The 16,208-nt window shown below is 35.7% G+C and overlaps 1 protein-coding gene across 1 annotated transcript in view; it reads right to left on the bottom strand.

Annotated features, from left to right (window-relative positions):
- USP32 (ubiquitin specific peptidase 32) overlaps positions 1–16,208 on the bottom strand; it is a 200,329-nt gene that overhangs the window by 32,479 nt on the left and 151,642 nt on the right. Inside the window, exons 12-16 of the mRNA XM_007464900.1 lie at positions 13,816–13,918; positions 10,036–10,231; positions 8,357–8,532; positions 7,447–7,587; positions 2,434–2,551 (exon numbers count right to left, since the gene is read on the bottom strand). Coding sequence (XP_007464962.1) covers positions 2,434–2,551; positions 7,447–7,587; positions 8,357–8,532; positions 10,036–10,231; positions 13,816–13,918 — 734 coding nt within the window. The remainder of the gene's footprint in view (positions 1–2,433; positions 2,552–7,446; positions 7,588–8,356; positions 8,533–10,035; positions 10,232–13,815; positions 13,919–16,208) is intronic.

A 16,208-nucleotide genomic window follows, 5' to 3' on the forward strand; every position in this document is an offset into this window, starting at 1 on the left:
GAAGGAAGAATATATCAAGTCTAACCACATACTTCAAAAGAAAAGGGTGATAAAATGACAAGAGATTATGGAAATCAAAAACAGCTTGCTAAAACAATCTGCTAAACCTTGGGTAACTACTCAGCCAAAAATCTAGACAAAAGCTGTAGCTTAAAATGGTCATCTCTGCCTATGGGAGGTTATAGTTTACTGAGCAACCCCAAACTAAAATACACTTAACATATCAATATAATCCATGAAGGGTACAATTATACACTCGAGGTAGTTTTCCATCCATTCAATGGTGACTTAGCTTTTTTCCTCCCATTAAATGTGCTTTGAGTCTTTACCTACTAAACAGAGGAGAAAAGTACTGGCATCATCCACTTCTTCAGAGCTTCCAAGAATTAACTCACCTAAAATAAGCTGAAAAATCATCTAACAATGACTTCTTGTCTGTTGAAAAGGCTACAATTAAGTCATTGTAACTGTGGCAAGGTTTGTACACCCGTCATTCCAAAAGGAATAAAAGAGCCTAGTAAACAGCTGTGATAAATTGAGTAATGAGAAAGATGAAAACTAAGTTATGGAGAACAAACCCAACTATGATCAATTTTTAAACATCTAGCAAGGCAAATCATTTACTATCAGCAAGCAAAGGATAATCCCTAGAAGAAAACAAAAGAGCAAATTTCTCCAAAAACACATCAGAGGATTAGTTATAAGATTACAGCAAGAAAGCATATTTTTATAAACTTCAAAATGATTAATGATTGATTTCACAACTAATTAGTAAGAAATAAAATTTCAAATTAAGAACAAATTTGGAGCATAATAACTACCCAGTTCTAGGATTCAGAAGCATTTGCAAGTGTAGTGTCCAAGTCAATTTCTATTGTCCTTAAGCCACATAAGAAATTTATTTGAATTCGAGACAGTTTTTGTAGCATAGCTCATTAAGCAGGCAGCCACTTATTATACATAATTTCGTGCTTTTGAATAGCACCAACAAATCTAGTGGAATTTACAGAAGCAGCAAAAATCTAGGATCAGCACAAGAGTTACAAAGAATACTTACTAACAGCGCAACAACACATCTTGCCTCTCATGTTATCTTTCAAAGAGAATTGAAAAAGATATGTACTAAGGGTGCCATGGGAGCAAGGCAAATACTATTATTATTCAATGGAAAATTAAATCAAGAGTGTCTCAGAGAGATTCTTATTTCACTGTTCCTTGATTTTAATGTGTTCCAAGACAAAGTTTGGTTAGGCAGAGGCCACTGCTTTGCTATAATTCTTACCAAACAGTATGTGTAAGAATCTCCATATATTATCTGAATACAACCTTTAATGAAGATATAAAACTACTCTATTACATTTCAAAGGAGGGATGATACTTTATAAGGTTGGTTTGGGTTCAAAGGTAGTTCTTTCATATTAAGTTATATTAATTATAACATCATTCTGGCATTGTTAACACAGTGTGGGACTTTGTGTAAATGGATGAACTCATTATTTTTGCTGAAGAAGAACTATTTCAAATATTTGCAAGGCAAAAGCATTGAGCAAGTCCAGCCCATCAATAAAATTTAACCTCATAGATCAGCTCGGTGCTTTGTGACCACCTAGAGGGGTGGGATAGGGACGGTGGGAGTGAGACGCAAGAGGGAGGAGATATGGGGATATGTATATGTATAGCTGATTCACTTTGTTAGAAAGCAGAATGTAACACACCATTGTAAAGCAATTATACTCCAATAAAGATGTTAGAAAAATAAAATAAAATAAAATGAAATTTAACCTCACAATCAAAAGGGAACTTTTTGCATGTATTACATTAAAACGAGAACTTATATGTCATTTTGATAGGCTTGATGTTTTTGAAAGAAAATGTGTCAATTTCATTTTCAAAAATATATCTTTTCCTTTGTATTATCTGTCTGTTATAAAGGCTCCTTGGACCTAGTATGAGAAATGTATCATTTCGTTAAAAAAAAATCAAAAAACAAACAAAAAAAGATGATATTGCCAAAGAAATTACTGCTTAGAAATTTGAGTGGAGTTGAAAAGACCAGTCATTGACTGGCAGACTCTAACTTAGGTCCAGCACATAATTTACAATGTCTTGTTCTCAAAGAAACAAAATAAATAAAATTTACTTCTACATATTATCTTTGTATGTTTACAAGCCAAAAAAGGGAACAACACTTCTCAGTTTGCTGCTGAGATTTTGCCTCTACCCCGTCTAGTTCTTGCGCATGACCGTAGATCTAAGCCCCACAAGTGATTTACTGATTCTGTATGAAAACAGATGAAAATGTGTATTAGTACAGTGGCACCAGACTATGAGCAAATTGGTTTTTATTTTTTTAAGGAAATGCATGGTATTCTTGCTGCATTCTTAAGTTACCTCTTGGTAAATGATGAGGAAACATTCTCAGGCTCATCATACCCATATTCACCCAGATGTTAGACTGCTGTGTCCGAGTGGCAGGCTGCTGTCTCAGGAAGAGAAGATAGCGAGGAAATAATTCCAGCTCTGGGATTTCTGTCTTGCTATTCTTGATTACCTATTGTTTTAAAAGACGTAAAGTGATCACTATAAAAGAAACAAAACTTGTCTTTTTTTTTGTTTTTGTTTTTGTTTTGCGGTACACGGGCCTCTCACTGTTGTGGCGTCTCCCGCTGCGGAGCACAGGCTCCGGACGCGCAGGCTCAGCGGCCATGGCTCACGGGCCCAGCCGCTCCGCGGCATGTGGGATCTTCCCGGACCGGGGCACGAACCCATGTTCCCTGCATCGGCAGGCGGACTCCCAACCACTGCGCCACCAGGGAAGCCCAAAACTTGCCATTTTTTACCTAATTTCTTAGATTTATTTTTAAACTAAAATGTTCAATAGGTTCACTGCCTATATTTCAGTTAGATTATAGAAATTCACAGGTTTAAATTACATGGGTTTAAAGACCCTCAGCCTCCTGCACCTTAATCCATTTTCCAGGATTAGGATTCCTGGTGGGTATTTTCTCCCCTTTCATTTAAAAGCAAGTAACATCAAAATTAAGGGGAAAAAATCTTAACTATTATCTACAATTCTAGCACTCTCACACCATAACTCTTTTCACTTTTACATATTTCATACATATAAATGATGGTATTTTAAAGGACAAATTCTTAGGAATGGAGTTAATAAAAAAGTACGAAAGTATTCATGTCATTAACTACATAAGTCATAGTGCCACCCAAAATGTAGCAATATTCCTGGAAATGTATGAATGTATTACTTTCACAAAAGCTTATCACTGGACATCATTTAAAGATACCCCATTTCTGGGCTTCCCTGGTGGTGCAGTGGTTAAGAACCTGCCTGCCAATGCAGGGGACACAGGTTCGAGCCCTGGTCCAGGAAGATCCCACATGCCGTGGAGCAACTAAGCCCGTGTGCCACAACTACTGAGCCTGTAAGCCACAACTACTGAACCCACGTGCCACAACTACTGAAGCCCACGCACCTAGAGCCTGTGCTCCGCAACAAGAGAAGCCACTGCAATGAGAAGCCCATGCACCGCAACAAAGAGTAGCCCCTGCTTGCCACAACCAGAGAAAGCCCGTGCGCAGCAACCAAGACTCAATGCAACCAAAAATAAATAATAAATAAAATGAAAAAACAAACCCCATTTCTTTAATACATATAAAGAATATTATAAATTTGCTTAAAATTTTATTTCTTGTATTTGTAGTGAGAACAAAAATGTTTCCACGTAAAAATTTACTATCTATGTGTTTTATGTAACTGGACTGTTCATATATTTTTTGTCTATGATTAAAACAACTAAATTAGATGTACAAAACTGGAAGTCACACGGTTGAAACAGGATTTTTCAGTAATCCCTCTAATAACTTGCTTGCTAGCCCCAAAACACAGGAAAACATATTACCAAAGTAGTGCTTTAAGAGTTTTAAGAGTAGCACCTTATCAATTTAGCATTCCAAAAGGATAGCAGGGTCAACACTCAAACTCTTTAAAACATAAAATCTTACAGAATCTTTAATAGTCTCAAGTGATTGGGCTTTGCTTCATTTCCTTTTGCCTTAGTAACCAATATATTCTGCAACAGAGCATTTTTTAATATCAAGGGGGGGGCAGTAAAGAGCCAGATAAAAACAATGCTACAAACCAAACCTTTAGGACTATTTCTTAAAATTATTCTACATGTTCTGATATGCTATAGTATGGTACTAGGAAAGCTCCACTTAGGAGCTTTTTCAGCTCCTATTTAAAGCAGTAAAAGGAGCTCTCCCTGACACTGGAGGAAAACAAAGTCTGTCCACTTCTAGAGAGTCACTGATAGCTGCAAAGCCAACAGTAAAATTCTCTTATGATTTCAGTTTAACTGTGATTTTGGGAAAGATCAATAATTCTGCATCTATAGTCGTCAGGCTACATAAAAAACATACTTTTGGCAGAATCTGAAATGACAAAGAAATAATTTTTATAATCTGTAGCTTGCTTTCCAAGATAAGTGATTTTGTGAGCAAATTACAGATTAACAAATTCTTATACATACAGGCACAATCATACATAAATACATATTTCTTTACATTTTAATTATTCTTGTATATGAACTTATTAACTTCAACCATAACCGGCAAACAATAGATGCAATTCCATTTACAGGAATTTACCTTAAAGAGATCATCACAAAGTTTAGAAAGAGACCATTTACCAGAAAAAAAAAATTTTTTTTTTTTTTTTTCAGTCGTGTGGTGCAGCACACAAGATCTTAGTTCCCCAACCAGGGATTGAACCTGTGCCCCCTGCACCGGGAGCACAGAGTCTCAACCACTGGACTGCCAGGGAAGTCCCAGAAAATTGCTTTAAACAACTAAAATCTAGAAGCAAACTAAAAGTCCATCAGTGGTGATTGGTTAATAAATTGTGATTTATGTACATATGTATGTGTATGTAATAAATTAAGGAACACTATGTAATTATTAAAAATAATGGTATAGATCTAAATTTATTAGCCTAGAAAGATATCAATAGCATCTATCTTAGACTGAAAATAGCGGATCACAAGACATCAAGTATAATATGATTCAATTTCATTAAATTATCTATACATATTTATATATGTATATGATTAGGCACAGAGGAATGTTTGGAAAGATGAACACCAAAATGTTAATAGTAATTATCTCTTAAGTAGTAGGATATGGTAGATATGGTATGCTTTTTATTTTCTTCTTTATTTTTCTATATTGCTTAATTTGTTATCATTGAGCTTGTACATGTGCAAGTTAAATAAAGCTATTTTTTTAAATGGTATGATTTATGTAAAAATGAAGATGAAAGTATTTATTTTTAACTTTGCTGTAGCAAATATATTTAGTATTCTTTAAACACCATATTCTAAATGTTTTTATAGCAATTTTTCCTGAATCAGGCAAATTTATCTTATTTAGAGGTAAAAAAATATTATCAAGCCAGCAACCGAAGCTTTCATGTAGTAAAATTACTGCTTATTTAAACTAATATTTATCTGACATCAATGTTAAAAAACATGATCTTTTATGAGGCTCCAAAAAAACTTGTTTAATAATTATAATGATGATGGTGATGATAATAGCAACAGGCAAAATTTATTGACCATTTACTATAAATCAGGTGCTGTGCTAATCATATGTATTATTTACTTATCAAAACAACTCTAATGAGGTAGATATAATTGTTATCACCATTTTACAGATGAGGAAACTAAGGTTTAGAGATTAGAACACTGGTAATCTGAATTCAGGCAGACTCCAAAACATCAAACTCACTCACTCACTCACTCACTCACTCTATCTATCTATCTATCTGCCTACCTACCTACCTACCTACCTATCCATCCAACACAATTATCACAATGATTCTCCTACAGACATAGAATATTGGATCCACCTCTGCCAATGCAGGGGACACGGGTTTGATCCCTGGTCCGGGAAGATCCCACATGCCTCGGAGCAACTAGGCCTGTGTGCCACAACTATTGAGCCTGTGCTCTAGAGCCCATGAGCTACAACTACTGGGACCACGCCCTGCAACTACTGAAGCCCGCGTCCCTAGAGCCCGTGCTCCACAACAAGAGAAGCCACCGCAATGAGAAGCCCGCGCACCACAAAGAAGAGTAGCTCCTGCTTGCCGCAACTAAAGAAAGCCCGCTCCCAGCAACGAAGACCCAACACAGCCATAAATAAACAAACAAACAATAAATAAATTTATTTTTAAAAAAAAGAATATTAGAGCAGGAAAGTCCCACCAGAAATTAAGTGATTAACTCAAGGACTATCCCAACCCCCAATAAATAAAGAATATAATATGTATGTAAATGTATCTATGTATATTCATATTTATATGTATTTACCTAGGAGTTCTGTTGACAAATACAGTAAAAACCTTTTGGAGCCAACAAACACAAACCCTAAATTCATGATTGTGATTTAAACATAATTTTAAATAATTATTAATAACTCAAAATCATTATCAAAATTATAGAGTACGGACATATAGCAGACTTTTACTCTTTTTGGATGTGATCTAAGTTACTATATCTTATCCATGTAAAACCTTTCTGGTATAAAAGCATTCTAGCTTGGACATTATACAGGGAGAGTGTTTCTTGATACAGTAAAAGACTCTTATAAAGTATTTTACTGCGTCCGTAATGTGAAGAGTATTCAGGGCAATGAGTACTGCTGTTTACTGTATAAGCAGAACAAATAATGTTGAATAGTTAACTCACTAATATTTTGATATTACACACTCCAAGCCCTTTAAATTACTGTAGAGCATTTTACTTATGCTCTAAATGACTCATTCTAGTAATGGCAACAATCAGAATTCACTAGCTTTGAATTCTTTTTATTATATGTTGTGATCTCTTATATGTCCCTCCTTCAAAAAGACAAACCACAAAAATCCACCAACAGCTACAAGATGAATCCAATCCCTAAGTGGATGCCTGTGTGGTTAATGGGAGTAACAGTTTTAGAAGTAACCTCTGTACCACTTCCTCTACATTCACTTAACTTTTTGGCACTGGCTCTCAGACTTCTGCTCCAGTCTGAGTTCTGCATTATCTTAATGGCTATGTTTATGTGGATGACTTATTTAATAGACTAGCCTCATAATTCCTTGACTCTATTTAGTCCAGTGACTATTTCCTCCACTCCATATAAGCCACCCACCCCCAAAGGAACATCATTGTATGGTTGGTACTTAATGTAGTGCTCAATAAATGTATGAGTAAATGAATGAATGAATATGAAAGAACCTAAAATTCATTCAGCTAATTTGAACAGGTACTGAATACTCTGCTACCATGGGTAAGAACTAATTTGTGGATAGTGAGGTTCACATAAAAAATTAATAGAAGACCCCATCTATAATTGCTCCTTATATAAGGCAATATTGGCTATACTTACAGGTCTAGGTAAGGCCAGGTTTGCTCCATACCAATGATAAAGTGCTCTCCATACAGGTTCTGGAACCATTTCATAATCTCTTCCATGAATCAGCTGTGGGGTTCGTTTTAATCGTCCTCCTTCTAGTGTTAATGATGTAGCCTTAGAAAGAATGGAATGTAAATGTTGATTTTTTTTTTTTTTTTTTTTTCTTGTCCTTCATAATCTCTTCCATGAATCAGCTGTGGGGTTCGTTTTAATCGTCCTCCTTCTAGTGTTAATGATGTAGCCTTAGAAAGAATGGAATGTAAATGTTGATTTTTTTTTTTTTTTTTGGCTGCACCTTGCAGCTTTTGGGATCTCAGTTTCCAGACCAGGGATGGAACCCGGGCCCATGGCAGTGAAAGTGTGCAGTCCTAACCACTGGACTGCCAGGGAATTCCCCCAAATTTTGATTTTTAAAATTGCAGTCTCTTGTGTTTTAACAAAACCTAGACACAGGAGAATAAACGCATCACTACTCAGTTTCATGTCACTAGAAAAAAATGAATTTTCTAAAAGACTTTTATTTTGAACTTTCAAAATAAACTAAGAAATGAAACTCAAGGCAAATCATTTGAAAAAAGTCACTGTAACATTTGGAAATAATAAAAGTTTTCACAGACTTCTTTCCAACAGTAAAAAATATTATTTTGAAAAAAAAAATTCACATACACGTGAAACTACATTTTTACAGTAGCTGCCCTAAGTAAGAAAATCATTTCTAAGGATCACTAAACCGCTTCCACGCAAGTACTGAGTCATGAAATATTCTCACAGAAACATTTCCATCTACAACAGGTTAATAAAATGAAACACAGACATTTTCTATGTGCTAAAATCTGTAGAATGAAATTTATTAGCAACTTGAAAGAGATGTCAAATTACTTACTTTTACTGGTTCTTGAGTTACTAGTGGCTGGTTATCAATAGCCCCTGGTTTCTGAGGATTGAGGTGCAACAAAATATTCCCACTGGTTCCTAGTAAACACTGGTTGTTATTGTCAGAAGTGTTATGTTGTCGAGCAAAGCACATATCTGCCCCTGGTGTGGCAGAATACAGAAAGCCTGTAAGGAAAAAGAAGATGGAATCTCTTTATTTTATTATATATAAATAGGCTTGAATATACAAACTCAATGTCCATGTATTAGGTTAATGCTATTATTCTGTGGTCAGGTCAGTACAGGGTTAGATTCTGATGAATTCTGTAGAAGATAGGAATTAGAGAGGTATTCTTTTCTGGACAATACCTAGTATAACACTAGGTAGAATAAAAGCTTTGAAAATTGTTACCAAATGAACATTTGGCCAGACTCCTAGAATATCTAATAATTCACAAGAATTATATGTCCTCTTCCTTTCCTCTGATAGGAAAGGAAGAAATACAGTCAAGTAGCTGGGCTCTCACATATCTTCCCTTAATTCTTCTCTTCTACCTGCAAAGGTTCTTGGTAGATAATGGTGATAACAAGTCTCTAAACCAAAGGGAAGGAGCTAAAACAAGAACCCCCAACAGGAGAGTGCTGGGAGGGAAGAAACTGTTCCCTAATAAATCTATTTGAAAGGAAGGCATGAATGTCACAATAGAAAAATACACACAGGAAAATGACTGATGATAACTTAGAGTTGTGAACCCCAGTGGTATCTTAAGGTATTTCAACTCTCAACCACATGTTAATCTCAGGTAAACCTTCTAGCCATCATTTGCTTTGAACCTTCTATCTGTGGTATGGCTCAGCATGTGTATAGCACAGATGAGTGAGCACATACCAAAAAGGATCTTAGGGAGGGTCAAGAAACAATCTTAGTGTGAAAGCTGATCAGAGAGAGCACTTCTAGGACTGCTAAGTGATCTCTGTAACGTCAGATGGGGAAAAAGAAGCAGTAGATTCTACAAAGAGTTTTGTAGAGAAAATGCTAACTCTGTCCAATTTGCCTTCTCCCTCCACAGAAAAGGAGAAAAAAATCTCAAAGATGAAACAACAGAATAAGGTTGAGAGTTCTGCTACTGTATCAGCAGAATAATAGGGATCAACTAAATTCATTTGGGCCAAAATACACCAAAGCATCTTCCCCATAAGTGTAGAACCACTAAGTTTTATGTAGGTATCAACAACGGAAGGGGATTATGGGGAACATTATGAAGTCTTTCTAAATATTTTAACAAAATAACCCCCAAATTCCATCCTGAAATGTCTGTAGAATCTGATATGAGGGTGCATTTAATCCAATGAATGTATGCTTATGGTTAGAGAGAGTTCTGGAGATAAAAATTTAGATTTTCTTATGTCTTCTCAAATTTAAATTTATTGACAAAATGATTTAATAACAAAATGAAAACTGTGAAAATATTTTCAAATTGAGAGATTAATGAGGTAGAATATAGAAGAGCTCCTCTTTGTAAAGCTACTAATACATTCAAGAATCTATTAATTGACCATTTCATTCGAAACTTATTTCTGTGAATGGAAACCTGATGCCCCATATCCTACCAAGCACACTCTCTGACAAAGTGTACCCCTTTAAGAAATGACCCTGCCTAAACCTCTTGGAAAACAAACTATGCTTACCACTGCCAGCAGTTTCCGAGGCTTCAGATGCAGTAGAAATGTTGTCTGAAAATTTCTCTTCTGTGGTGTTCATATAACTGGGGCTGCCTCCTCCGATTCTATCTTCACTCTGCTCTATAGGATGTACTGTTGTTCCAAACAAATATTTTCCTCCATTCAGAACAGATGACGGCTCAATTGCAACAGGGCTGGCATCCTAAAAATCATGAAGTCAGAAATTAAGACGTAAAATTTAATAATCTGCCAATTATGCAGCCTTCAAAATTGAATCCGCAAATTGTCTATTGTTTCTAATCTTCCTGTGGTTGGCTACAGCCACTTAAAAACATTTTGATGTATAACTAAATTTTAATTTCTTCAAAGGGGAATAGTGTATATAAATAAAATTGGTAAGGCAGAATGGGAACAGACTGCAAGGGACTCTGTGCCACATAAAATAATTTAGACTTTATTCTGTTGAAAGTTGGAAATAACGGAAGGCTTTTATTATACTAAAAAATTAAATAATATTTATTCTTTTTACTATTAAAGATTACATTGCTATTATAGAAAATATGGGAAAATATGAAGAAAATAAATATCACAAGTACTCAGATGCCATCATTTATTTTTTGTGACTGAAAACATATATATATATGTAAAAAATAATTGTAGAGAATACAGTTAGAATTAAGGGCAGGGCACTGACTTCCCAGCTCTGTGACCTTTTACAATAAGTAAACTTATAAGCCTCAGCTCCTTCATAGGTAAAAACTAGGATAATATTAGCATTAATATCTACCTCAGAGTTTTATGCCTGGCGTTTAGTAAATGTGAACTATCATTCTGGTTGTTGTTAGATATCACATTTTAAATACAGCATATTGCTAGTTTTTCTTTCCCTTAACATTATATTGATAGGATTTTTCTGTGAGAGGCTTTTAAATAGGGGGATAGCATAACCCAATTTTTGCTTTAAAAATAACTCTAGTGTGTAGAAAGGATTTGAGGCAGAAACTGAAAATTGAGACACAAATTAGAAGACTTCTATAATAATTCAGGCAAGAGATGATGAGGCACTAAACCATAAAAAGCTAGATCCATAAGTAAGGAGATAGAGAGAAGAGCATGGATTTAGGAGATTAAAAAAAACTTGACAACTAATTGTGTATGAAAGAGGGGCACAGATAATTCCAAGGTCGGACATGAGGTGCTGGCTTAGATGACTGGATGGGAGTTGACACCTTCATAAGATAAGGTGTACTGGTGACTGGAATCGTTTTGGGAATAACCTTATTTTGGGATATTCTGGTTTGAGATATGTGGACATTGAGTCTAGTGCTCAGGACAGAGAAAGAGACGAGATATAAAAATGTGAAGCTCAACAGACTTCTGGAAGGACAAGAAAATGGTGTATGTAGAATAAGGAGAGTACAGTATTTACAGGATAGGTAGCAGAAGAATCTGGGAAGGACGCTGAGTCTGAATGACCAGAGAAAAATCAGGAGATGCAGTGTACCAGAAGCAGAGGCCGCTAGCATAGAACTATTCTCTACTAAGTTTACTTATGGAAAAAAAACAAAAAAAAAAGAGAGAGAGCTAAGACTTGAGGAGAAGCTGGAGGGAAGGTGCTATGAGAATGTATATCTGTGAGTGTTTTAAAAAGATCAGGATAGAAAAAAAAATAAAAAATAAAAAAATAAAAAGATCACGATAGGGCTTCCCTGGTGGCAGAGTGGTTAAGAATCTGCCTGCCAATGCGGGGGACACGGGTTCGAGCCCTGGTCTGGGAGGATCCCACATGTCACGGAGCAACTAGGCCCGAGAGCCACAATTACCGAGCCTGCGCGTCTGGAGCCTGTGCTCCGCAACAAGAGAGGCCACGATAGTGAGAGGCCCGTGCACCCGCGGTGAAGAGTGGTCCCCACTTGCTGCAACTAGAGAAAGCCCTCGCACAGAAATGAAGACCCAACACAGCCATAAATAAATAAATAAATAATTTAAAAAAAAAGATCAGGATATTTTTAAGTGAGAGGCTAAAGAGAAAGACTAATGAGGCTAACCAGTAGAACAAGATCCCACAGCCATCTGAGAATGATAGACAGTAGCATGGGTAAAGGATCTTAAGTGGCATTCAATAAATAATGACATAAATTTTAGTAGATGAAACTGATCAATGGCTGTGGGTCTTGAAGGCACAGCTTATAAAGTAACTAATTGAAACCCAAGAAGAACATCAAATTTAAAAGACAAACTCCAAGTCACAGCATAGCAACAGCATAATGGATGCTTTAGATTCTTTTAATGAAACTACAGCATCCCTAATTTTAGCCAAAACAAGGAGACATTGTGTCAATATTTTATTAGATATTTTTCCCTCTTTGATCTGTAAGGCAGGGGAATACTATCAATTTGTAAATCCTTCAGAAGCCAGCTCTGAATAAATTCCAGTGCCTTTAATCAAAAGAGTGGCAATAAGAATGAGAATGAAATCTAGATTTCTTTCTACATACCAATTAACTTTATTGGACTAAAAAATTTTTAATAGCCTTATTGTTAAAACTTCAAATAGTTCAGAAGCACACAGATTCACATTCTTTATTACAGATCCCAGTGTTAGCATCTTCTATTAATTATTAACTTTCTTAAAATATGGGAAAGGTACCAGATTATTTTGGGTATTAAATAACCCTAGTTCACAATGAAAAAATTATTCCCTATGCAATTCTCTTTCAATCCTCTGATTACTTCAAGGACAGGGTCTCAGTTTGGTATTAATGTGCTAATCTAATGCTTGATCTGCTAATCTAATACTTGACAATTTCTATTTTTGACAGAGAACAGGTCTCAGTATCAGTCTTCAAAAGGCAACACTACTTGACTAGACTTTAATAATATATTTTATTTTCATTGATTTTATTTTGATCCTCTATTTCTGGAATGTGACACTGATTTTCTATTTAAGATAGTGATATAAAGTTTCCTTTTAAAATAAAATATATTTATGTAAAAATGATAAAGTTATTTATATAAACATACTAAGAAAATAATAGTATGGGAACTATATGGTAAAAAAATGGTGACCATAGTACACAAATGATTAAAAACTGGGAGTCTACATTAAGTATGGATTTGGGGCCATCAATATTTTAAATTCAACTATCCACCAAAGAAGTCAAAATTGTATATGGACAATGGAACAACAGAATCACACTGACCTATGGCCTGTGAAGTAGGCCTGAGTAGTTTATATTATTAATATGTTTGGACTTCAGTTTGTAGACTTCATAGCAATTTATTAAAGATAATATTGATCTTCTCACAGCTTTTCTGATATTGAGTCCCTACCAACAAAATGTATTCCATTTAAATCAGATTTCAAAAGAAAATTTTCAGTGAACAAAAATGACTTATTTAAATTAATTCAAACTTTTTCTTCAATTATGCTTTCTGATTTATTTGGTCTGGAGTGGAGCATAGGCATTTTTTTTTTTTTTTTTAAGCTTTCTATGTGATTTTGCTATGCAACCACTGCCCAAGTGAGGATTATAGTCTCCTACTTTTGTTTTCATAATGTGCTCCAAATGCTGAGTATAGTAACTAATTCCTTAATGAATCTATTACTTGCTCTGGAACTTGCTTTTTAGAAAAGCAAGTTGGTAGCATCATATAGGTATTCATTTCTTTCCCCTTCAAATCTTTATCTAGGTTGGAGCATTTTTTTACTGGCCACTAGTCACACAAAGTCTGATGGAGTTAATAATCCTATGAAAAATGTAGATAAACAGGAATCTTACTCACATATTTGACATATTCTTTCCACTGCTGCCACCACTGCATGGAGATGATAAACCAATTGTGTCCGGGTTGCAGACCATACCTGCTCTCTCGTTCTAACCATCCTCTGTACATACAAAAGAAATTCAGTACAACAAATGGTGTATAAAACATATGACCATGCACCTACAAATTATCATCAGAAATTTTTCAAAGGAAAAACATGAAACAGATATACTCAGGAGATGGTCACATTTTAAATTAGTGAAACACTGATAAGCCAATTTCTGGAGTCATAACACCAGTATTAAGCCTCCAACTGATGTTTCAAATACAGCTTAAATGAGAAATAATTTAGTAACATACTAGTTACCTGAATTAAGTAAAGAACTCAATGATTTTGGTAAACTTACAGTCATGTGCAACCATCACCACAATCCAATTTTAGAACATTTCAGATACCCCCAAAAGATACTTTATGCCTATTTTTAGTCATTTTTTAGTCAAATTACTGCCCTCGGCCACAAGACACCACTAGTCTATTCCCTATCTTATAAATTTCCTTTTTATGAACATTTTGCAATTTTTAAATGGACAAGGAACTTAAATAAATGGAATGTTATTACATTGTCTTTTATATCTGGCCTCTTTTACTTAGCATGTTTCTGAGATTCATCTATGTTGGAGTACATATCACTAGTTTGTGCTTTTTTATTACTGAATAATATTCCATAGGTATATTATTATATATATACATATATACACCATATTTTGTTTATCTGTCTAACACCTGATAATTTGAAACTGGCCAGCTGTTTTCCAAAGTGGCTGCACCATTTAACATCCCCATCAGTTATTGTATGAGGGTTCTAGTTGCTCCACATTCTCATCAACACTTGTTATTGTCTGTCTTTTCTATCACAAATGTCCTAATGGGTGTGAAGTGGTGTCACACTGCGATTTTATTTTTAAGATTAATTTATTATTTATTTATTTATTTTTATTGTAGTATAATTGCTTTACAATGTGTTAGTTTCTGCTGTACAATGAAGTGAATCAGCTGTATGTATATCTATATCCCCTCCCTCTTGGACCTCCCTCCCATGCTCCCATCCCACACATCTAGGTCATCACAGAGCACCAAGCTGAGCTCCCTGTGCTATACAGCAGGTTCCCACTAGCTATCTATTTTACACATGGTAGTGTATTTATGTCAAACCTCATCTCCCAGTTGGTCCTACCCTCCCCTTCCCCTGCTGTGTCCACATGTCCATTCTCTATGTCTATGTCTCTATTCCTGCCCTGCAAATAGGTTCATCTATCATTTTTCTAGATTCCACATATATACGTGAATATATGACATTTGTTTTTCTCTTCCTGGCTTACTTCACTCTGTATGACAGCCTCTAGGTCCAGCCACATCTCTACAAATGACCCAATTTCATCCCTTTTTCTGGCTGAGTAATATTCCATTACATATATGTACCACATCTTCTTTATCCATTCATCTGTCATTGGTTGTTTCCATGTCCTGGCTATTGTAAACAGTGCTACAATGAACACTGGGGTACATGTGTCCTTTTGAATTATGGCTTTCTCAGGGTATATGCCCAGTAGTGGGATTGCTGGGTCATATGGTAGCTCTATTTTTAGTTTTTTAAGGGACCTCCATACTGTTCTCCATAGTGGCTGAATCAATTTACATTCCCACCAACAGTGCAAAAGGGTTCCCTTTTTTCCACACCCTCTCCAGCATTTATTGTTTTGATGATGGCCATTCTGACCAGTGTGAAGTGATACCTCACTGTAGTTTTGATTTGCATTTCTCTAATAATTAGTGATGCTGAGAATCTTTTCATGTGCCTCTTCATCTGTATGTCTTCTTTGGTGAAATGTCTATTTAGGTCTTCTGCCCATTTTTTAATAGGGTTGTTTGTTTTTTCGATATTGAGCTCCATGAGCTGTTTGTATATTTTGGAGATTAATCCTTTGTTTATTGCTTCATTTGCAAATATGTTCTCCCATTCTGAGGGTTGTCTTTTCGTCTTGTTTATGGTTTCCTTTATTTATTTTTGGCTGCATGAGGTCTTAGTTATGGCACATGGGATCTTTGTTGCGGTGCTCGGGCTTCTCTCTAGTTGTGGCCTGTGGGTTTTCTCTTCTCTAGTTGTGGCATGCAGGCTCCAAGGTGCATGGGCTCTGTAGTTGTGGTGAGTGGGCTCTGTAGTTGTGGCATGTGGGCTTAGTTGCCCCAATGGCATGTGGGATCTTTGTTCCCTGACCAGGGATCGAACTCATGTCCTCTGCATTGTAAGGTGGATTCTTTACCACTGGACCACCAGGGAAGTCCCCACACTGTGATTTTTTTTTTTTTTTTTGCGGTACGCGGGCCTCTCACTGCTGTGGCCTCTCCCATG

Source organism: Lipotes vexillifer, unplaced genomic scaffold, assembly GCF_000442215.2.
Source record: "Lipotes vexillifer unplaced genomic scaffold, Lipotes_vexillifer_v1.1 scaffold788, whole genome shotgun sequence".
NCBI lineage: Eukaryota > Metazoa > Chordata > Mammalia > Artiodactyla > Lipotidae > Lipotes > Lipotes vexillifer.